The sequence below is a fragment of the Sus scrofa genome, chromosome 17, assembly GCF_000003025.6.
Source record: "Sus scrofa isolate TJ Tabasco breed Duroc chromosome 17, Sscrofa11.1, whole genome shotgun sequence".
NCBI classification, from domain to species: Eukaryota; Metazoa; Chordata; class Mammalia; order Artiodactyla; family Suidae; genus Sus; species Sus scrofa.
Genome location: NC_010459.5, coordinates 25165410 through 25189561, shown reverse-complemented (window position 1 = coordinate 25189561; position 24152 = coordinate 25165410). Strand labels below are relative to the sequence as shown.

Sequence of the window (24152 nt, the reverse complement as noted above, 5' to 3'; positions counted from 1 at the left end):
ATTTGTTTTTCCCTCATTTGAGTTCAAGGACCTTCTGGTAATTTGTAATTTTAGTGGCTCTCATATATACCAGCTCCTGGTGGGTGACTGCGCCCACTCACCTCTCCCCCCTCCAACACTGATGCTGGGTCTGCTCTACTCGGCCAATAGTACATCATCAAAATGAGCTCCAACAGAGTCATTGGGCTGCCCTCAGGGAAGGCTGCCTTGCCCAACCAAGAATCTGGTCCAACTTTTTGAGGTTGAAAAAGAGAAAGAGGCACAGGCTTTCCAATCATCCCAACTGAGCTCAACCTCAAGCCCCTGGTTCCATAAAGTGAGACTAAACAACCCACAGATTTGTAAGAAATAATAAATGTTTTGTTTTTGTCTTAAGCTGCTAAATTTGGGACTGTTGTGCTGGGATACATATCTGATGTGGACCCCTGAAGTTTCTCCACTGACCCTTTGGACCTCACATTGAGACACGTGTTTCCCACTATTCATAAGACATGTAAGTATTTCAAAGCTCCCACACTGCTTAGAGATCACTAACACCTGGCTCCCCTCGTGTGGGTTGCAGCCAGCAGCATCCACAATCCCCAGAGTTTTGGGGAAATGCAGTATCTCAGGTTTCACCCCAGAACTGCCCAGATTCTGCACGTTCATAAGCCTCCTCAGGTGATTTGTATAGGCCTTAATGTTTGCGAAGTACTAGGAAGTATGCACTTTAACGTTTGAGAAGATGAGCCAACTCCTTATCTTATAATTAATCTTCCTTTTCAGAGACTTCCTTACTCTCGGTTGGAAATATTCTCTGGCTATGTTTCTTTTCCCTCTGGTGTGAGATGAAGGCTTTACCGCCTCATACTCAAAAGCTCCAGGAGTGCTGGGTGGGGCCACAGTGTCTGCAGGGTTGCTATAGTCTATTTTGTTAAATGGAAAAGTCACGAACGGACTGAGAGTTACAGGCATGTGGAGGGCGTTAGGAATAACTAACACATGAATAAATGAGTGAAACCTTCCAAACAACCAACCAAAAAAGCCGCAGACACAAAAAACCGCTTTAATATGTAATCTAGAATTCCTCCTACAAAGTTTGTGTAATTTGTTGTCTTTAAGAATTGGGCTGGCTTTGCCGGCTCTGGGCCCCTTGCCAGTTCAGTGCGCTGAGACCTGCGACCCGGAGAGGGTGGTCGCGGGCTTGGATGACAGTGGCTCGCGTGGATGTCAGGCCACACCCTCCGAGGAGGTCCGCGCCGATTGTCCCCACGCAGCTCCCATATAAAGTGGCCCCACCCCTGCCTGGGCAGCCCAGGCGCCGCGCCAGCTTCTTCCCGGAGTCTCTAACTCGCCCGCCGCTACCGCGCATGCCCGGCCCTTTCCGGAATCCAGTACTCCTGGTTTTTCCGCAGCCGCGTAGTCAAATCCGCACTCAGCGCCGTGCTTCTCAGGGGAAAAACCCAGGATTTTTAGGGCTCTGGAAACACACGGATTGCTGATTCCAGGTCAGCCTGCGGGCTCTAGGGAAGCTGATGAGATCATTATTCCTTGTCTGGTGGGTGACAAGTTTGCAGACATCATCTCACTTAATGCCTTGGCCAACTTCAAGGAGTTGTTCCTAATTTGCAGATAAAGCGAAAGCTTTAGAGGTGCTCAGTGATGCAGACTGGACGACTCCCAAAGCTCGTGTTGAAGCTGAGGCTTAAAACTGGACGACTTCCAAAGTTAGTGTTGAAGCTGAGGCTCAAACACAGGAGCCCGGCCTTCACACCTTGCGGCCTCCATTGTTGCTGGGCTTGCTGTAGGAGCAGCCCCTCCGACCCTTGTCCAGCTGCCTTCCTCAGAACCAAGACCACTGCCAGCCAGCTCCTGGGTGCCCTGAGGGTGTGAAATACTTTCGAGGAGGGGGAGAGGAGCATTGTGGCTCCACTAGGAATGTGGTAGGCCCTTGGGTGTGTGTGAACAAATGCCCCAATGCACGCATGAATGCATAACGGGCTGAATGAATGAAAGTATATTCTCAGGGAGAACGGAGCGGGGCAGGGACTCACGAAAAAAGAGCGTTGGACTTCTCTTCTATCAGAGACCCTAAGCCGCGAGGATAGTGTCGCCCCCACCGCTAACTCCCTTAAGATTAAAACTACTAAACTGTAACGTAAGTGCAAAAAAAGTCCCATTAAGAACTGATTTCGGCCGATATAGCATTTAAAACCTCTAGTACCCTTTTTATTTTCATTTTTTGGTTATCTCGGAATTGAGGGGTCCAAGACACATACCTGGTTGGCCTTAGAGTAGTGGAGAAGTCCTCAGCGGAGCTGCACTCTAACAATCTGTGATAATCTTTTCTATGCGTCACTTTCTTGCTCAGTAAATTAGATTAGCTAACTCCTGCACTGTGGGGGTAAAACTAGGTCTTCCATAAGGGCCGGAAAACTGTTTTTGGTAATTTGATCACAGGACTGTGATCCTTGCGTTGGACCTAAATTACTACGAATCCCTCTTCTTCCTCCCCAGTTTTTCAAGGGATGAGGTTGGGTTTTAAACTCTCCTGAAATCACCCCATCCCTGTCGCCCTGGTCGACTCACAGGCCACCGCCTGCAGCTTGAAATACGTGGGATTTCTAGACCTCAGGCGGCGGCTCCGACCTTTGTAGTCCAGCCCGCAGCCATCCCGGCCCCGCCCAGACACCGCGGTCCCGCCCTCCGCACCTCCCGGCCCCGCCCCTCCGCGCCTCCGGGCCGCCGCCAAACACGGGTGCGCGGATCACGCGGGCCGGAGCCGCTCTGGGCATGCTCAGTGGCTGGGCAGGTGGGGCCGCCGCGGGCCGCCGGGTCCGGCGGGAGCCGAGGGGCGGGGGCAGAGGGGGAAGTGGGCGGGAGCCGCGGGCCGAGTCTGGAGGATCGCTGGCTGCCGCAGGGCGCTGGGCAGGTGTGAGCCCGCGCGGGCCGGGCTGGGCCGGCATGAGCAATGGCATCGGTCAAGGTGGCCGTGAGAGTCCGGCCCATGAATCGCAGGTGAGAGGGGGCGGGGCGCAGGCGGCTCCCCGACACGTCCCCAGTCCCCACCGGGAGGAAGTTGGTTTCCAACTCCCCTCCAAGGCCAGCCTGGACTTACGTGTCAGAATCCCGTCTCCGGCCCACTGGGCCCTGGCTATGGCCTTTGGGGGCCTGGGATACTTGAAGCTTTGCTGTCCCTTTTACGCTCCGCTGGACGGGGTAAAGAGTTTACGGGACGGCGGAGAAGATTCCTATGAACTCCGCTTGGTGCCATTAATTTAAAGAAGTTTGCTTGTTCCTCCTTTATAAGGCATGAAGGGATCACTTTCAGGAAGGTAGAAATCCATGAGCGTGGTCATGGGGGTACCAGAGCTGTCAGGCAAAGTCCCCTCAATTATGCCAACTCAGAAGTTCGCTATTAACAGTGTTACTCTTTAATCCTTTAGTAGGAGATGATTTCTGTCCCCTGAATGTGAACCCTAACTTCTGATCAGTAGTTTAACAGTTTTTAACTTCAGGTTAAAGAGTGGATGGGAAAACTTTGACAAAGTTTTGTTTCCTGGAAAGAAAAAAAAAAATCAAGGACACTTAAGTGCACGTGTTTGAAATACGCTGAGGGGGAGGGAGGCGGGGGGGGAGGGGGATTCTAAACACATTTAGAATTTAACCTTGTATGATTCTACACAGTAATGCTTTTCATAATGAATTGACTGCATTCTCTGAAGAATAAGCTGTGCGTCCTTTTCAGTGACCATTTTATAATCAGTTAAGAAAGAGGCTTTAGAAAAGTTGCTTTTTAAGTTTCAGGTATAACTTTAAAGGATGAAGTAGATCTGAATGGGATGTGTCCTTCTCATTTGATAGAAGGGGTTCATACCGGGCATTTATTTTTATTTGCTTCCCAAGCAAGTTGGACATTTGACTTACCATATGCCCTTTGCTACTTAGGTTGTATTGACTTTGGAGGTCATTGTTTGTTTGTTCTGACAGCTGATTAGGGCAGCAGAGGATCATAAAATAAAGACATTGCCAGAACCGTCTTTGACTCATCTGAATCTGTTTTTCTTTTGGCAAGTAGGGAGTTATTATTCTGGTTTGTAAACTATTGGAAATGAGTGCTTTTGTAATTTTTAAGTTATTTCTAAAGTTTTTTAGGGAAGGAATTTGACTTTTTTGTAAGTCTTAGGAATATGTATATTTCTATGTATATTTAGTCATACGAGACAAGTGGACCCCAAAGTTGTTTAGATGGTTTTAAAATATTTTCTTTGTTTTGGAGTTCCACGGAAAGTTCTTTTCCTTCTTTGAAATAAAGAAGCTTTGGAGCACATGCTCCGAGGTCATATCGGGGAACTTTAGAAAGCAGTTATTAAGCACCTGCCAGCACTTATTGAGTGTTGTGCTGAGTGCTGTCTGGGGGACAGGGTAAAGGAGGTCTGATGAGTGTCTTCTAGGACCTTACTGTCTGGTGAGGGAGGGACTGCATGCTGGTGGGACTCTCATAAAACACTGGGTGCCCCAGGAAGAATGCTGCCATGTGTTCCTTGACAGTGCTTGGAGCCCAGGTACGTGGAAGGACTGTAGGAAATGGGTCCAAAAGCCAGGTGCTTCCAGGAGGTAGGTAGATGTGATGACATTTGTGTTCTCACTGTGCTGGTGGCATCAGGATTACACCAAGAGGTAAGGAAGCAGCAGTCTAGGTCATAGATAGAGATGGAAAGATCCATGGAGACAGTTGGTAGGAATTGACAGGGTTTGGCAGTTCAGTGGATGGCAAAGAGGGGAAAGGGGAAGAACACAAGGTCACTGACTGAGGTTTTGTTAGTGAAGTTCAAGTGCCCGATGCACAGTGAGGCCAAACAAACCAAAACATTGGAGTTTGGAGCAGAGAAAGGTTTGTTGCAGGCCATGCAAGGAGACAGGTGGCTCTTCTCCCCCCCCCCCCACCCTAAAGCCCAAACAAAATGGTAAAGCATTTGAAAAGCCAGGTTTGGGGGTGGGGGGGGTTGGCGGTTGCTGGGTAAGTGATCAGCTCAAGCACAGTTCTGATTGGTTGATGGTGAGGTCACAGGGCAACACCACAGGTTTTAACATTATCCATCCTTAGCCCACATGCTCAGGATCATCAAGTAGTTAATTTCTTCCTTTTGGCGATGTTTTTATTATCTGTAAAACAACTCAGGAGATGTTCATCACATACTGTTATCTAGGTTCTTCAGAGAAGAGCTAAAGCAGAGGAGGCTCTGGGGGAAGGGCCTGCCCTGGGAAGACCCCTTAGGGTCCTCCTGGGTTTCAGTTTGATGCTCAAGGAGGTGGAAGAGGTCTGGGGAAGGTGGACGGTCAGGTGGGTGCAGTAAGTGTCAAGTAGAAGCACGGTGTGCAGTGCTGGGTGAGTGCTGCCCACGCGTTGACCCTGTTCATTTTCTCAAGTGTGGGAAGGACGTCCCCCTCTTTCTGGTGTTCAGTAGACTGTTAGAAACGTGGGTCTCAGGTGATCCGAGGATCGGCCTTTGGAGATGTTTTGCACGTAGATGACAGTGTAAGAATGTTAGAGTGAGGGGATTTCTCAGGAGGGAAAAATTTCATTTTTATGCATAAAGCACAGATATACAGTAGATGAAACAAAAGAAGCAAGATGTTTAGGGTGAGAAGAAAAGGGAATCAGGGATTGGACACTGGAACATGCTTCTCTTTAGGATTCCAGAGGGAAGGTTGGCTTGCAGCTTGTGGAGGAGAACCAGCACAGCAGGTGCTCATGACAGGCAAGGAGAAGGGTTTCCCAAAGGAAGTGGCAGGTGTTGGTGTCAGGTGTTACCGAGACAGAGTTGTCTGTTGCCGAGAGGTGCTCTGATGATGCCAGTGAGATGAGGTCCTTGGTCTTGGAGACATGAGCATTGGTAACCTTCCAAAGAGCAGTTTCAGGGAGAGACAGTGATTCAGAAGTTGGGAGTGAATTGGAAAGAGATATACAAGTAGCCATCCAAATGTGCTTGGCCTAACTCAGGATGAAAGACTTGCCAGTTACAGTGGCCCAAAGAAACCATTTTTCACCAGTGAGAATGGTGACTGTTGTCTGAACATCCAGTGTTGGGAAAGGCATGGCGACAGAATCATGAAGGGCCTAGACCTCTGAAATGTCCATATTGGGAAATTTGCCAGTAGTTGTCAAGGTTAGACATTTATAAACTCTTTCATTGGGAAATTTCATTTCCAAGATTTTATTTTATGGATTATTTTCCCACCTGCCAAGATGTATGTGTAAGGATATTTCTGCATCATTGTTTAAACCAACAAAACATCATAAATGACCTAAATATACAGTGATGGGGGATTTGTTGAGTTATGGCCTATTTGTTTGGTAGAATGCTATTTAGTATTTACAAAAGAATATGTTAATTTTAAACGTTCCAAGATAGGGGGATTGAGTGAGAAAAGCAAGATAGCCATACATACACACTGTGGTAGCATTTTGTGAATGTGTTTTCTATTTTTGTTTTTTTGGCTAGACCCACAGCATGTGGAAGTTCCCCAGCCAGGGATCAAACCCTTGCTACAGCAGTGACAATGCCAGATCCTTAACCCACTAAACCACCAGGAAATTCCTGAATGTGTGTGTTAAAAAATGTGTATCTCATGTGGTACAAAAAAAGAAAGGTTTTTTCCACCTGTGAAGAGAACCCTTAGGATTTACTCTCTTAACAGCTTTCAAACATGGCATACAGCAGTGTTAACTACATTTGTCATGTTGTACATACATCCCCACAACTTATTTATCTTATAACTTAAAGTTTGTATCTTTTTTTTTTTCCTCGTCTTTTTTAGGGCTGCATTTGTGGCATATGGAGGTTCCCAGGCTAGGGGTCTAATTGGAGCCAAAGGTGCTGGCCTATACCACCACCACAGCAATGTGGGATCCGAGCCGTGTCTGCCACCTACACCACAGCTCACGGTGATGCTGGATCCCCAGCCCACTGAGCAAGGTCAGGGAGTGAACCCGCATCCTCATGGATAGTAGTCAGATTAACTTGTACTGTGTGGCAGTGGGAACTTCAGCACAAATATGGTTTCTTTTTCTGAGTTTTGTGGTTGTTACTTGTTTGTTTTGGCCTTATTAGTTTTAGATTCCACCTATAAGTGTGATCTATACAGTATTTCTCTGACTTCTTTCAGTATTCATCCATGTTGCTGTAAATGGTGGGACTTCCTTTTTCATGACTGAGTAATATTTGCATATACCCATTCACCTGTCTTCTTTTGGGCATTTAAATTGTTCTTGGCTGCTGTAAATAAGCATACAGGTGCCGAAGGCAAAGAGGAAGCAAGCAACAGGGAGGAAAGGCCTGGAGGGGTTGGGAGGTGGGGATGGCATTACAGGTGGACTATTGAAGAATGGGGTGAGGAGGTGAGATGCTGACTCTCTGAGCCTGTGCTCAGAGCCAGTCCTCCTTGCAAGAAATATGAAGGGCTTGATTAAGGACCAGATGTGATGAATTTGTTTTTTGTACTATCCGGGGGGGGGGGAGTTTCCCCCTCTACTTCTCTCTTGAGTTCTTGTAGCTGGACTAATAATAAAATTGGTACAAGGCAGATTGACAGGAGAAAAAGACCCAAATTTTCATCTTCTGCATGGAGGTCTCAGAAACAGGATCTAAGAAGTGGCCAGAGCAGACAGCATTTACCCTTTTTAGGCAAAGAATCAAGTTTGCAAGGAATTGATAGGACAAAGAAACTTAGGTTTGGTATGCCCGATTGGTGAAGAACCTAAATAGAATTTGTGCTTGAGGTAGTCAATGAAAGCAGTAACAAAGCCCCAAATTCCATATCTTTGGCAGGAAGGATCTCCTGATGCAGAGAGTACACCTGTCACATGACACATTTAGTTCCCGCTTTCAGGGAGACAGGAGAGTGAGAGTGACTCTCTTACATGGGTGGTTTCTTAAGTAAGTTTAACTTAAAACAATCAATATGCCGTGAAAGTGCATTTTGGGGTGACCCACCCTGAACCCCAACAGAAGCTATGTGATTATGTGGCAGACATAATAGTTTGAAATTTGGAAGAGCTATTACTTTCTTTTCTTTTTTTTAAGGGCCTCACCCACAGCATATGGAGGTTCCCAGGCTAGGGGTCTAATTGGAGCTATACTTGCTGGTCTATGCCACATCCACAGCAACACAGGATCCAAGCCGCATCTTCGGCCTACACCACAGCTCACGGTGACCTAATCCACTGAGCAAGGTCAGGGATCGAACCTGCGACCTCATAGATGCTAGTCAGATTTGTTAACTGGTGAGCCATGATGGGAACTCCGAGCTATACTTTCTATTGCATGATAGCGGCTCCTTTTATTCAGAGCTAGCTCTGTGCCAGAGGTACAAAACCTAATTTAATCTTTGCAGTAATCATAGCAGGTAGAGACTTTTACTGTCATGCCGTTTTACAGGTTGAGAAAGACAGCTTGCCCCACAGTAGGTTTCTTAGGGCAGTCATAGCTGTGCTTTTTATTTATTTAGTCTTTTTTTTTTTTTTTTTTTTTTTTTAAGGGCAGCACCCATGCCATATGGAAGTTCCCAGGCTAGGGGTCAAACCGGTACTGCAGCTGCTGGCCTACACCACTGCCACAGCAGAGTGGGATCTGAGCTGCATCTGTGATGACCTGCGCCACAGCTCACGGCAACACAGGATCCTTAACCCACTGAAAGAGGCCAGGGATTGAACCAGAGTCCTCATGGGTACTAGTCGGGTTTGTTACTGCTGAGCCACGAAGGGAACTCTTGTGTTTTTTAAAATGAGTAAGGTGTTGGCAGAAAGTTCATTCATTCGTCATTTTTATGGGCAAAAGCTTAACTTTTATGAATTGTCTGTAGCTTTTTGTTTGTGATTATATCCATGGTCCTGATGCCTAGTCTTTTCTTTCTCACTGGCTTCATTTTTACAATCTTAATGAGATTAAACAATTTTTTTTCTTCTGAAGAGACAAAAAAATGATATTTTGGTAACTAATTTTATTTCCTGTTGGTTTCAGTTGAATGTTTTTTCATGAAACAAGAGCTGATTCTTCAGGGCCGTGTATCTGTCCCCTTGACCTGCCAGTGTTAATACAATTTAGGTCTGAGGGCAGGCAGCCTGGGTTCCAGTTTTAAGTGTCATTTACAAGCTGGGTCAGTTTGAGCAAGTGACTTCATTGTTCTAAGCCTCAATTCTGTCATCTGCAAAATGGCGATGATACTCATACGTACCTTGTTAAGTTGTGAGACAAGATCTTTTTCAAAATTTTTTTTACTGTAATTCACATTGAGACATTTTAAATTGAAACTTTGTAGATATGTAAAAGGTTTATGAGGTGTTACATGCAATTCATTCATATTTTCTATTGCGTCCTATTTTTTTCTATTCTGTCTCATTTAAAAAATTGCAGTTTTTGGAGTTCCTGTTGTGGCTCAGAGGGTTAAGATCCTGACTAGTATCCATAAGGATGTGGGTTTGATCCCTGGCCTCACTCATTGGGTTGGGGAAACCAGCATTGCCACAAGCTTCAGTGTAGGTCGAAGACATAGCTTGAATCCCACGTTGCTGTGGCTGTGGCGTAGACCGGCAGCTGCAGTTCCGATTCTACCCCTAGCCTGGGAACTTCCATATGCTGCGGGTGCGGCCCTAAAAAGACAAAGACGGAAAAAAAAGTTCTACCAAAAAAAAATTTACTGACTAATGGCAACAGACCAGAAGTTAGCTTTATAACATGTTCTCTTATCTGATGAGGCAAGTCCTTCCCTGCCTTCTATTTTGTGACTGTTCTCAGCCTTTCAGGTAGAATCTGGTGTCATGTTCATTAAGTCGAAAAGAAAAAAAATGCCAATGGTGTTTTGACTGGAGTTGACATCTGTAGAGGGCCCTGAAGTTTTCCCATTTGATTTGATTTTATTTATTTATTTTGGTCTTGCTGGTGGCATGCAGAAGTTCCCGGGCCAGGGATCTAACCTGTATTGCAACAGTAACCAGAGCCCCTGCCGTGACAGCACCAGATCCTTAACCCACTCCGCCACAAGGGAACTCCAGAAGTTTTCCCATTTTAAGAGCAGGGGTGGTGTTTCTGTTGTGGTTCAGTGGGTTAAGAACCCTACAGCGTAATTTCCATGGAGATATAGTTTGATCCTTGGTCTTGCTCAGTGGGTTAAGGATCCAGCGTTGCCTCAAGCTGTGGTGTAGATGGGGTTCAGATCCAGTGTGGCCGTGGCTGTGGCAGGCAGCTACAGCTCTGACTCGACCCCTAACCTGGGAACTTTTCATACGTAGCAGGTGCAGCAATAAAAAGAAAAAAGAAAAAAAGAGCAGGAGTGTCGTGGAAAATAGCCGACTGTGGCCTCTGGGGTCTGTGATGATGATGACAGCCTCCCTATTGAGGATGGGAGGCTGTCGAGAGGACCGTGCTCTTCATCTTGGCAACTTCGTTTCCCTTCCCACCAACTCACTGACAGCGGGCCTTTCACCCCCTTTCCCTGAGTGGAACCTGAGACCTCCTTAGATAATAAAGCAGGGCTGAGCTGGCTTCTCATCCCTCCAGGCCCTTTGCTTGGTAACTTGTTGTTGCCCTGGGGCTCCCTGATGACAGAAGCCCTTGGCCTCAGGGGACAGCTGGGCCAGTGGCAGAGAAGACACATCACATATCACACACACAACAATGGAGTCTGTGCAGGGTTAAGAGGGAGTCTCGAGGAGATTCTGGAGGCTGGAGGAGGAGATCTCCAGGGTCTCATAGATGAGAGGGTGGAGTTTGAACTGAGCTCTGAAGGGATCATGACAGTAACCATTTAGAGGGTGTCCGTGGAGTGCCTGGCTGGTGCTCTTTGTAAGTCAGCACAGTCACTCCCATTCTGCAGATGCGGAGTGAGGGCTCAGAGACGGAAACAGCTTGCCTGAGGTCACACAGCTCTGTCACTGCTGAGCTTGGGTCTGAGCTGAAGCCTCTCTCACTCTCATTTCTAAAGCCCCTCCCTTGAACAGAAGACTCAGATGAGAGGGGGGCGGAGGGGTGGCTGGCAGGTGGCACCAAGTACAGTCACCAGGCATCTTAGACTAACCGGAGCTTTTTGTAAGGATTAGTTGAGAGGTGGGTGATGTGAGGACATTTCTTTGTTAGCTTGAGAGTTTGGGCTTTCTTGTTTCAGTCCCGTGCTGGCCATTGTCCTAGCGCTGGCTGCACACAGCTACTTAAATGAACATGGGATAAAATTTAAAACATAGGAGTTCCCGTCGTGGCGCAGTGGGTAACGAATCTGACTAGGAACCATGAGGTTGCGGGTTCGGTCCCTGCCCTTGCTCAGTGGGCTAACGATCCGGCGTTGCCGTGAGCTGTGGTGTAGGTTGCAGACGCGGCTCGGATCCCGCGTTGCTGTGGCTCTGGCGTAGGCCGGTGGCTACAGCTCCGATTCAACCCCTAGCCTGGGAACCTCCATATGCCGAGGGAGTGGCCCAAGAAATAGCAACAACAACAACAACAACAAAAAAAAAATTTAAAACATAGTTACTTAGTTGTACAAGTCACATTTCAAACGCTCAGCAGCTACATATTGAACAGCAGTAGATAGCTTGTCCGTTATTGTGGAACATTCTGACAGCCTGCGCTGAGCTGGGTTTGAACCCCAGCTCTGTGCCTTGACACTTTGCTCAGCTGTTCTGTGCTTTGGTTTCTTCATCCATTGGAGGGAGATCTTCTCAGGACCCACCTGTCTGGGGGAGATGGTGATGGAATGAAGTAACATTTGCTATCAGTATCGGGCCCCAAAGTTTGGGCTCTGTAGATCTTGGCTGTTATCATCAGGCACCGGGAGCTACCGATGGCTTTAAAACAGGGTTGTCATTAGCCAGTGAGTGGAGTTTCACTGTGGAATAGCAGAGAAGTAACCCTGCCAGCTCCAGCAACGGCAAACATTTATTGATTGTTTTCTGAGTGCTGCGTCAGGTGCCTTTTACGCACTATAATCCCGCCCACTTTCCTGCCGCTTGCTGCAATGCTGGACCGTGAGGCCTCAGATGTCCTGGGAATGGGCAGAGGCCTGTGCAAGAAGTCCATACAGAGAACTGAGGTACAACCCCTGACAGCGGGATTCTGGACTCCGTTGGGGTTGTAAGTAACAAGAAAGGGCAGTCAAAGTATGAAATGTACAACAACAACAAAAAACCCCAAAAGACGCTTTCACAGTATTTTCTTTTTTTTTTTTTTTGGGGTCTTTTTGCTATTTCTTTGGGCCGCTCCCGCGGCATATGGAGGTTCCCAGGCTAGGGGTCGAATCGGAGCTGTGGGCACTGGCCTACGCCAGATCGTTAACCCACTGAGCAAGGGCAGGGACCAAACCTGCAACCTCATGGTTCCTAGTCGGATTCGTTAACCACTGCACCACGACAGGAACTCCTCCACAGTATTTTCTAATTGTGAAACCAGTGTATGCTTATATAAAAAAAAAAAGTGTGCTGAAAAGTGTACCAAAGAAATCAAATCGAAAATGGCTCATAAATTCCATGATCCAGAGAGAAGCCCTCTTTAGTCTTGGTGCATATAGATCCAGTCTTTTTTTTTCCTGTTGGTGTAGCAGCATAAATTATAACTGTGTTATAGACTGTTTTTTTTTTTTTTTTTTTTTTGCCTTTGTAAGAGACATTCTCAGACCAATAAATAGGCCAGAGGTGAAGAATCAGATGTTGAGTAGTTTGGGGCCCTTCTAAGTGAAGGAATGACCTTTCCCAAGGTCAGGTTGCAGGATGAGCTGGTTAGGGTGGAGTGCCATGGTAGTCAGTGAAGCTGGCTCAGGATGCTGGTGGCTGATCCAGGAAGTAGTGACACAGGTGAGTTACCAGCTCTGTGGAGGCCTATCTGGAGGTGAGTTACTTGAAGGTGATAGTAGCTGTGGTGGCTGTGACTTGTCTCTGAGGAGGACCAGAGTCAAGAAATGCCCAGTGGTGTGGTCCATACCATTTAGGTCTGAAGCTGACCTAGTTTACACATTCTCATCTCATGATTAATTTCCTAAATTATTTAAATATATAATCAGTTATTTCAATCTTTTCTATTTTTGTGGATTTGGGAATTGGGATGCAATTTTTTTTTTTTTTTTTCTTTTTAGGTGGCTTATGAAGTTCCCAGGCTAGGGGGCAAATTGGAGCTGTAGCTGCCACTCACAGCCACAGCAATGCGGGATCTGAGCCATATCTGCAAACTACATACACCACAGCTCACAGCAATGCTGGATCCTTAACCCGCTGAGCTAGGCCAGGGATCGAACCTGCATCCTCATGGTTACTAGTCGTATTCATTTCCTCTGCACCACAATGGGAACTCTGTGATGCAATCTTGTAAGGTCAGTTTTGTGAAAGAAAATATGTTCTAGTTAGACTTCTGTCCTGGGGGCGGAGTGATAGTGCCTCCCAGTACCCAGCCCCTTCCCCAGGACGGAGCCTCTGGCCTGTTTCGGTGTCCTGGACTGCCTTTTGTCCTGCTACAGTGACATCGGCCATCATGGAAAAATCCTTCCTGGGAAGGTGGTCATCATTCCCATGGCTTCGGCCCAGTGAGTCCCATCAGGCACAGGGGAGGGGACCGGAGAGGAGGGCTCAGAGGTCCGTCCTGGGGGCTTCCCTTCGCTCTCACCTGCTCTGGGCTGAGCATGTGTGTTTCCTGCTTTGTCCATGTCCAAGTACATTCATTATTCCTTGTTGCTGCCCAGTGGAGGGGAAATAGCTCTTTCTGTGATCAGCAATCTACTCATAGACACTTTGAGCAAATTTCAATGGGATGTGTAGAATTTAAGGTCAGTTGAGCAAGTGCTTTCACTGTAATGTTGATGAGTAGTTGTTTTCATCAATTACTTTCTAGCCACTCATTCGCTGACTAGGAACTCTGCTCTTATACCCTCCGTATCTAATTTAATTCTTGACAACAGTCCCACAGAAATGAATATTTTTAGCTGAGGAAACGGGGATCAAAGAAGGGTCAGGTTCTGGCTCAAGTATCATGACTTCATCTGAAAAGCCTTCCTCACCTTGTGTTGTTTTTCTGGCTTCACAGCATTTGCTGTGATTGAGTTTGTGTGTGTGTGTATATATATATATATATATATATATATATATATATATATATGTTTGTGTGCCGGCATGTGTGTGTGCACATATGAAAGGATTTTCGCTTTCTTGGTTTTTGTCTCTCTCCTTGCATGTAAACTCCATGAGAGCCAGTTACCTTGTTAGTTTTGTTCATGGCTGTTTCCCTAGGACCTGGAATGTGCCTGACAGAGATGGATACTCAGAAAATAGTTGTTGCATTAATAACTGTCACCTCTAACCCAGTCTTTGATTTTGTAGATGTTTATAAGCAATCAGGGATCCGTAGCCCAGCATCTGTGGGATGTTTCACATTGTTCCCTCTGAGTAGACAGGAATCTTTTTCTTTTTTCTTTAAAAGATTTTCAGTATAGTTGATTTACAGTGTTCTGTCAATTTCTGTTGTACAGCAAAGTGACCCAGTTATACATACATATATACACACACACACACACATTCTTTTTCTCACATTATCCTCCATCATATTCCATCACAAGTGGATAGATGTAGTTCCCTGTGCCACACAGCAGGATCTCATTGCTTGTCCACTCCAAATGCAGTAATTTGCATCTACTGGCCTCAAACTCCCAGTCCATCCCACTCCCTCCCCCTTTGGCAATTTTTTTTTTTTTTAGTTTTTCTTTCTGTATTTTATTTTTTTTTTAAACTATTTTTTAAATTAAATGTTATTGGAGTCTGGTTGACTTACATGGTTGTGTTAGTTTCAGGTGTATAGCAAAGTGAATCAGTTATACATATACATATATCCATTCCTTTTCAGATTCTTTTCCTATATAGCTTGCCACACAGTATTGAATAATATACAGTAGGTTCTTGTTACCCATCCATTCCATATATTGTAGTGTGTATAGGTCAATCCCAACCTCCTATTTTATCCCTCCCCCACATTTTCTCTTTGGTAACCATAACTTTAGTTTTGAAATCTTTGAGTCTATTTCTATTTTGTGAATAAGTTCTTTCATATCATTTTTAAATTAGATTCCACATATTAGTGATCTCATATGATACTTGTGTTTCTCTGAGTTACTGAACTTAGTATAATTTCTGGGTCCATCCGTGTTGCTGCAAGTGGCATTATTACATTCTTTTTTATGTTTGAGTAATAGTCCATTGTAGATTTATACTGCATCTTCCTTATCCATTCCTCTGTTGATGGACATTTAGGTTGCTTCCCTGTCTTGGCTATTATAAATAGTTGCTGCAGTGAACATTGGGGGTGCATGTATCCTTTCAAATGATGGTTTTCTCCAGATAGATGCCCAGGAGTGGGATTGCTGGGTCATGTGGTAGTTCTATATTTAGTTTTTTAAGGAACCTCCATACTGTTCTACATGGTGGCTACACCAATTTACAGTCCCACTAATAGTATGGGGAGGGTTCCCTTTACTCCACACCCTCTTATTGTCTGTAGATTTTTTGATGATGATGGCGAGAGGTGATATTTCATTGTAGTTTCGATTTGCATTTCTCTGATGATTAGTGCTGCTGAGCATCTTTACAAGTGCATTCTGGCCATTTGTCCAGAAGGGAATTTTTTTTTTTTTTTTTTTGCTTTTTAGGGCCCCACCTGTGGCATATGGAGGTTCCCAGGCTAGGAGTCTAATCGGAGCTACAGCTGTGGTGTAGACTGGCAGCTATAAATAGTTGGTATTTTTTGCCCATGGAACACATTTCAGATTTTCTAGTAAAAGTAATTGTGAATATAAGATACCTTTGAAATACCTTTTCCCGGAGTTCCTGTTGTGGCACAGTGGTTAACGAACCTGACTAGGAACCATAAGGTTGCAGGTTCGATCCCTGGCCTTGCTCAGTGGGTTAAGGATCCAGCATTGCTGTGAGCTGTGGTGTAGGTCACAGACACAGCTCGGATCCTGCGTTGCTGTGGCTCTGGTATAGGCAGGTGGCTACAGCTCCAATTAGACCCCTAGCCTGGGAATCTCCATGTGCCGTGGGAGCGGCCCTAGAAAAGGCAAAAAAACAAAAAAAAAAAGAAATATATTTTTCCTTCTGACTTATTACACAAGGATTAATCACATTTAAAATGAAGGACATTAGTGCTTTGGAAGGCTGATGATAATTGTACTGGGCTATGCACTTAAAACATCTGCTATAGGACATTTATCAGCCCATGGCATTTGATGTTTTCTACTCTCCACTATTTCATTAAAAAAGTCGACAGTTGTTATCCACTAAACTGATTTTATGATGGGCAGTTTGTAAACACTAGTGTAGTGAATCTTTTATTCAGAGCTGAACTTGGTAAAATCTGATTTTTTTAACGTAAGGGAACATTGAAATTAGGATGCTGTCAGAAAGTCAATCCTATTTCCTCTTGGAAGCTGGGGGTGGGTGTGGGGCTCCTGATCCCATGAGGATACGTAAAGCTTAGAGTGAGAATTTTCAACTTCAAAGAGTCTAGGGTTCTGAGCCCACCGTGTGTATCCACTCTCAGGAGCTTTCTTTCTTAAGCTCTCGTGGCCTCTTGCCTGGGCGCACCTACTGATTCTTATTTTCAGGGTTTATTAACAGAGTCTCAGCCATCACAGTGACTCCACTGGGGGTACAGGAAAGTCACTTTGTGAGCCCCCTCTAAGCGAGATTTAAAGCCCCAGGGAACTTTCAAGAAATAAAACAAGTCAAGGTGATGGAGACTAGCTCAGAAGTGAAAAAAAGCTGCAGAGATAAAGTTTTTAAAAATATCAGATTTTGGTCTGTTCTCTTCCCAAAGTTAGTGTTTTTCTAGGAGCTGTCTCTGCTTGATCGGATAAACGTGCAACTGTGAGGAAAATGTCACTAGTCCTGGGCTCATAGAGGATGATCCAATTGAGATATCTTCTTTTTTTTTAATATTAAAAATGTTTTTCACTTTGAAATATTTAGAAAAGTTGCAAAAGTAGCGCAGAGTTCTCATGTGTCTTTTACCCAACTTGCCCTGGTGTTATCACCCTGTACAACTGTAGTGTAATTAAAAACCTGGCAAGTGGCCTTGATACGGTATTATCTACTAATCTGATTCATTCACATTTCCCAAATTGCCCCGATAGTGTCTTTTTCTCTGGTCCAAGATTCAGTCCAAGATCACACAAGGCAAATAGTTGTTTTGTAAAACATCTCCTCCTTAATTAAGCTTTTCTTGATTTTAGGGCCAACTTGGATTATGCTGATACATTAAGGGTAAGAATAGGTAAACTTCCCCTGGTGTACCTCTCTCCATTCAAAAGATTGAGGCTGGATTAATTGTTCAGTTCCATAGGTCAGTGAAAAGGACAGGTGGGGACCTTTAATCCTTGATGGGGCAGAAAGGGTTGGAGTTTGGAATGAGCCAGGAAGGCTGATCTCAGTGGTGTGTCAGGCTTGATTTTAGACATGATTGGTTGAATCAGCTGTTGTACAGGGACCACACACTCGGTGCCCCCTAGGGACCTGGCAGGCTTATGGTGATGCACATGACAACCCCTGAGCACAGAGGATGGGAAAAGAAACAGCTTCTTAGCTTTCGAGTCTGGGAGGGATCCTGTATGGAAGGGCTCTGTACCCCCATGTGTTGGTGGCTTAGCACTGCAGTCACCAAGGAGCTTATCTTCTGCTCAGGGAGGCAGGTGGCTTTCTTCCCATTTTGTGGAGCCTCCACTCCTGGGGCCTCACTGTCTACTCCCTCCAGGTGGAGGAAGGGAGCCAGAGGGTGGGCAGAGTGCATCCACCTCTCCTCCTTCTGGTGAGGAAGAGATGAGTCACTCTTGCTCACATGGCCTCACCCAGTTGCAAGGAAGCTTGGGAACTGTGGTTCCTGGTTGGGAAAACCACTTTCTAGCGACAGTTCTATACCTTAAAGGGGAAGCTCTCTATTTCCACTGCCCCCTCTGCCCCTTTCCCCTCAGTGATGCGGGTCACGACCTCTGCTGGAGGTGTGGAGACCCAGGGGTCTACACAGCCCACTTCTTTCCTTAGAGTTTTTGCTCAGATGGCACCTCCTCAGTTGTCTCATTGAAAGTATCACACCTGACCTTCTGGTGTGTGATTTTTTTTGTTTTTTTTTTCTCTTTACAGCACTTATCACAGCTTGGCCTATTTTGTATTTTCCTTATTCATTGGTTTTTTTTTCTACTTTTCTTTCTTTCTTTTTTTTTTGTCTTTTGTCTTTTTGAGGGCCTCACCTGTGGCATATGGAGGTTCCCAGGCTAGGGGTCAAATCAGAGCTGCAGCTGCTGGCCTACACCACAACCACAGCAACACTGGATCTGAGCTGTGTCTGCAACCTACACCACAGCTCACAGCAGTGCCAGATCCTTAACCCGCTGAGCGAGGCCAGGGATCAAACCTGTGTCCTCATGGATACTAGTCAGGTTTGTTACTGTTAAGCCCCAGTGGAACTCCCTTTTTATTTTTTTATTTTTGTATTAAGTCTTTGAAATCTGGAGTGTGTTTTACACTCATAGCAGAACTCAGTTTGGATGAACTGCATTTCTTTTTTCTTCTTCTTTTTTTTTGTTTTGTTTTGTTTTGTTTTTGTTTTTGTTTTTTTTTGCTTTTTTTTGCTTTTTTTAGGACTGTACCCACAGCATATGGAGTTTCCCAGGCTGGGGATCCAATCAGAGCTATAGCTGCTGGCCTGCACCACAGAGCCACAGCCATGTGGGATCCAAGCCTCTTCTGTGACCTACACCACAGCTCACGGCAACACTGGATCCCTAACCCACTGAGCGAGGCCAGGGTTCGAACCCACAGCGTCATGGTTCCTAGTAGGATTCGTTTCCACTGCACCAGGATGGGAACTCCTGACGAGCCACATTTCAAGAGCTCAGAGCTGTGTGTGCCTGGGTGCCGCCATCTCAGACAGTGCAGGTCTAGTGAGTAAATGATGAATCGTGTGTAATAGCAGGTGGTTGAAAGTTCTGTGAAGAAAATAAAACAGAGTAAAGGCATAGGTAGGTAGCAGTGGTCAGGGATGGACTCTGTGTGGGTGAAAGAAGGTGATGAACTGTGGGGATATCTGGGGAGAATGTTCTAAGCAGAAGGAAAAGCAGTTCAGAGGTCCTGAGGCAGGAGTGTGTCTGCAGTGTGCACTGCATACGGGAGGCTGAGGGCCCAGTGTAGTGAGGGAGGGGACGTGTGGCGACCATGGAGGACCCAGAGAGCCAGAGTGAGGCCTTAGGCTTCATTCTAAGTGTGGTCAGGGCTCTCATATGGGTGAGAGAGTGGGAGTGTCTGAAGGTCACTCAGACCGCTGGTGGAGAATGGACTCTCAAGGGGCCAAGAATAGAAGTGAGATGATTTGAGCGACAGGTGTAGCTGTGTGACCACAATTATTCAAGTGCTCATTCACTCTGCAAGCATTCATTGGCTACCTCTGAAGTGCCAAGCTTTGTGTTGAGCCCTGGGGACACCAAAGGGCACAGTTTCTGCTCTCGGGAAGTTCAGGCTTGCCAGTGAAGTGACTAGTTGGGTCGCAGCAAAAGGGCTGGGGAGAGGAGCAGTGAGGGAGGCAGATGTAAAGCCACAGGTCTGATGCCACCTGGCTGCGCTTTGCTTTTGTTTGTTTGTTTGTGTTTCGACTCTGTTGATCATCATGCTAGAGTTTCAGGCCAAAGAGCCTCTACTTTGATCCTTCCGGAACTGGATCCAGAATTCGTAAGCTTTTATTCTTTTAACAGAGGACAGCCCCTGAAGCTGAGCTGCAGAAGCAGCTGCTGAGGTTCAGTGTGTGATGAGGTCAGTGGACAGTGTTGGGAGGAGGAGGATGCTGAGCAGGGAAGGAGGAACACTCCAGAGGGCAGCTTTTCCCCAAGAGAACCTTATTTCTGGCAGTAACTTAGCCTGCATGTTCTACTAATAGTTCTCTGATTTTCTGTTCTTTTTGATGACTGATAAATGGACTCAGGAATCAGTGGAAGGACTTTATTCTTTCCTGGAACATAAATGCTTTGGAACTGATTTGATTGTCTCGAATTTGATCTTGGTTGGAATTCCTCCCTCTTTTGATTTTGAAGAGTTCGAGGACTTTGTGGTTGTTTCTGCTTTTGTCATCTTTCCCTCTCTTCCTTTTATTCTGCTCTGACTTTTGAGAGACAGCTATTGATAATCAGTCCGGGGTAAATCTGATTTATATTCTCGACCATCTTTTTTAGCTTTGGAGCGTGTCGGTAGTTATTGATTTGCCATTTCTTATTCATTCATATCTTCCTTCAGCAGACATTAAATGCTTTCTGCCTAACAGAAACTGTGTTTTTGTGAAGTGAGCTTTTTCTTAGAGAGGAGACTGTTGGACTGTGACTTGATTAAATTAATGAGGCAGAGATCTCACTCTCTCTAATCTCAGACTTTCACACAGTGCTCAGCACAGTAAGGGTGTGATAGAGGCTTGGATGTTGAAGGGTAGGCGAAGCAGATGGTCCCAGGGTTTCCTTCTGGCATTGCCACTAAATAAGCTGCATGGTTTTCTAAAGAATAAGCCTTCGGTCTCTTCTTTGCTCATCTGTACAATGGGGACAATAACCTTATTCGTAAGCTTATTTTCATGGCTGTAAAGGGCTTGGACAGAGTAGGCACAATCAGTGGTAGCTGTTATAATTTTGTATTGTACCTCTTCGTATTTCACATGAATATTGTGATGATGGAGCAGAATTTCACATAACTCAATAATGAATGGACTTTGTCCGCTCGTCTCACCATGTATTAGGTTCTGCTGTGTAGATATTAAAGTGTGGTAGGTTTTAGAGAAAGGAAAATCAGTGTGAGCTCGAGTGTCCAGGCAGACATTATGGCAGAAGTGGAGCTTTGATGTCTGCATGGGCTTAGGGTGGAGAGCAGGTGTTTTCCTGGAGACCTTGGCATCTGTCTGGCCATTGAGCTTTTATTGGGTCTTTTACTTTGGTCAGAGATGAACAAGGGCATGATCCCTGCTCTCCAGTAGCACTTGATCTGTGGACGCAGAGTGGGAGCAGCAGACATAGAGTGTCCCCAGTTCTCTGGGTGATGGTGTTCACATGGCAGTGTCAGGGTGCACAGGTGTTGGGTGGCATTCCTTCTCAGGGCTGGAGGAACACCCCAAGAATTTCAGGGCTGAGGGCAGGGCTCTGTGGATGACAGCTAAGCAGACAAGAGGGGCAATGACTTATTAAGCAGAAAGTGTACAGAGGCCCTACACGGTAGAGTGTGATGGGAAGCTGCAGCGTATTGTGCTGAGGCTGGAACTTCATATGGCTGGTAAGTGCTGGGGTGGAGAGGTGGGAGGTCCAGATTATAGGGGTTGTGCTCTCTCGACTTTATTAAATAGTTTCTTTCTTTATAAAGAAACTGTTATAAAATAGTTATAGAATGATTGAACTTAAAGTTGGTTCTGTAGGTAATAGGAACGATTTTTCCAAATGGGTATAACAGATGAGATTTGTGTGTTAGAAAGCCAGCCAGTGAGACTCACAGCTGCCGGACAGATTTGGAGGCCAGGTATGATTGAACTTAGAGGGGCAGAGGCTAGTGCATTGCAGCTAGAGTAGATCCACTTTCCCACTTACCTGCTGTGCTACCAGCCAGCCAGCCACCTGCCATCCATCCATCCATCCATCTGTCCACCTACCCAACCAACCACCTGCCGGTCTAATCAGAAGCCTACCAAAAATTTGAGCCCAGGACAGGAGACAATAGGTAAAAGAGTAAGTCTTGAGAATAATAGCTGAATAGCCTTTAAGAAGACCTTGATAAAGACATGGAACATGACCATGGAGATTTCATGTAGGGAATTCTGGGTGGCTGACAATTTTCAGATGAATAGATACAGAATTTTCAAAGAACTCAACAAGAATATGTGATCTCAGGAATTCGCCGTGGAGCAGGGGTTTAAGAATTTGACCGCAGTGGCTTAGGTCACTGCGGAGATGTGGGTTTGATCCCTTACCCGGTGCAGTAGGTTAAAGGATTCGTCGTTGCTGAGGCTGCGGCTTGGATTCAATTTCTGCCCCGGGAACTTTCCTATGTTGCTGGTGCAGCCTTTCATATGATCTTATAGTAACACCTGGCAGTTTTGGTAGCAGCTAGTTTATTTATTCCAGCTAAAGCCAGCACACATGATTAACAACAGCAATTAACTTGATAGACTTTCCTGTCCTAAAATGTATGAAATACAAATTTTTCTAACAATCTTGTGGAATCTGTATGAGTCTCAGTTCACAATATCCCAAATCCCATCACTCATCCACCCATCAACTAAACCTACCACCTGCATTCCTTAAGCTCCTGCTGTCCCAGGCTCTGTGCTTGTCATTTGGGATTCAGCAAAGTCAACACATTCTGGCTCTTCTGGAGCTTACGATCTAGTTGGGGATGGGGGTGGCAGTGGCGGCGGGGGCGGGGGGGGGGCTGTCAGGGAATCACCCACAGGGCCCGTCATGGTCCTAGCTCTTTCTCAGGTGATGTTCCCCAAATCTGGTTCTTTCCCCTCTTAACTGAGGGAGCATGAACTGACCTCTGGGTACTTCTTTCTACCTTTTGTCTGTACGAGACTTCACACTAGACTTCATTAGTGATAGAAAGAGGATCCATCTCTTCATCATTGATTGATTGATGGATGGATCGATCATTCACAAAGTAAACGTTGCTGGGTGTATGGCAGGCCTTATGCTAGACCAGTATCTCTCCATGTTTGGGGCTTCCCTTAAAATTATGGAAGACCCTGAAGAGCCTTTGTTTTTGTGTATTATGTCAATATCTTTACCGCATTAGAAATTAAAGCAGATGTTTTTGTTTGTTTTTTCATTTTTGCCAGCCTTATGGCATCGGGAGTTTCCTGGCTAGGGATCAGATCTGAGCCACAATCACGACGCTGGATCCTTAACTGGTGCTAGGCCAGGTATTGAACCTGAGTCATAGTTCTTCCAAGACAGTGCTGATCCCATTGTGTCACAGTGGGAACTCCAAAATAGACATTTTTAGAGCACAGGCGTGCACACACGCGTGACCCCTTAGTTATCAGAATGACGCATCAGCACACATTTTGTAGCCTCTGGAAAACTTCACCCTGCTGTTTTGAGAGTGAAAAGGTAAAAAATGTCCTGGTGATACTATGCAAATAGTTTGGACCTTGCAGAGTCCCCCAAACTATGTTGGGGATCTAGTAGGGCAGTAGCCAGGCACAGGCTCTGCCTGGTGGGACCAGGTGCTGTGGTGCAAGTAACCTGTGGTGGACCTCCAGGGGGAAGGGCCTTGGAGGGAGAAGTGGCTCAGCTGGGCCTGCACTGGGTGTCTGTGGGCCTTCAGGGCTGGGGCAGCAGGTGGAGGGAGCAGCACATGGAGGCCCAGAGGTCCGAGGGAGCTGCGTGTTGATGTCGAAGTTGCTAGAAGGATACCGGTGGTTTGCGTTCTCTGCATGGCTTCAGTCTGATGTGATTTTACCCATCTGTTTAACCTCAGAGGCACGCACAGCTGTTCGCAAGTCTTTTCCCTGTGTAGCTCGGAAGCTGAGGGCTGGGTTTTTCTGCTCTCCTGTCAGAGAGCTTTGTATGTCAAATGCTGAATTGGGTTTATCAGGCCTAGACAGTATGGAAGTTTCCAGGCCAGGGGTCAGATTGGAGCTGCAGCTACCTGCCTATGCCACAGCCACAGGAACTCCAGATCTCAGCCCAGTCTATGACCTAGACCACAACTCACGGCAATGCTGACTTCTTTAACCCACTGAGTGAGGCCAGGGATCGAACCCACGTCCTCGTGGATACTAGTCAGGTTTGTTACCGTGACAGGACCTCTGGTTTGTCAGGCTTTGAAAATGCAAGCAGCAGAGCCCTGAAATATGAGGGGCTCTGAGGTGGCCGTCAGTGCAGCAGAGTGGAGGCCGAATTAAAAAGCCTACTTAGGAGTTCCTGTTTGGCTCAGCGGTAATGAACCCAACTAATGTCCATGAGGATTTGGGTTCAATCCCTGACCTTGCTTAGTGGGTTAAAGATCCGGCATTGCTGTGGCTGTGGTGTAGGCCAGTAGTTGCAACTCCAGTTAGGCCCTTGCCTGGGAACTTCCATATGTGGCCCTAAACAAAAAAAGCCTGATCAATCATTGGAGGACAGAAAGGCGCCACTGG

At 46.0% G+C, this 24152-nt stretch overlaps 1 protein-coding gene across 6 annotated transcripts in view; it reads left to right on the top strand.

Annotated features, from left to right (window-relative positions):
* Positions 572 to 24152, top strand: part of KIF16B (kinesin family member 16B) — a 306852-nt gene continuing 283271 nt past the window's right edge. For 5 of the 6 annotated variants that reach the window (XM_021078047.1, XM_021078045.1, XM_021078042.1 and 2 more), the window contains exon 1: positions 2802 to 2997. In XM_021078047.1, the coding sequence (XP_020933706.1) occupies positions 2951 to 2997 (47 nt within the window). In that variant the 5' untranslated portion in view covers positions 2802 to 2950. Of the gene's footprint in view, positions 1538 to 2801; positions 2998 to 24152 lie in introns of those variants that run through there. The other variant, XM_021078043.1, reaches the window with a different exon arrangement.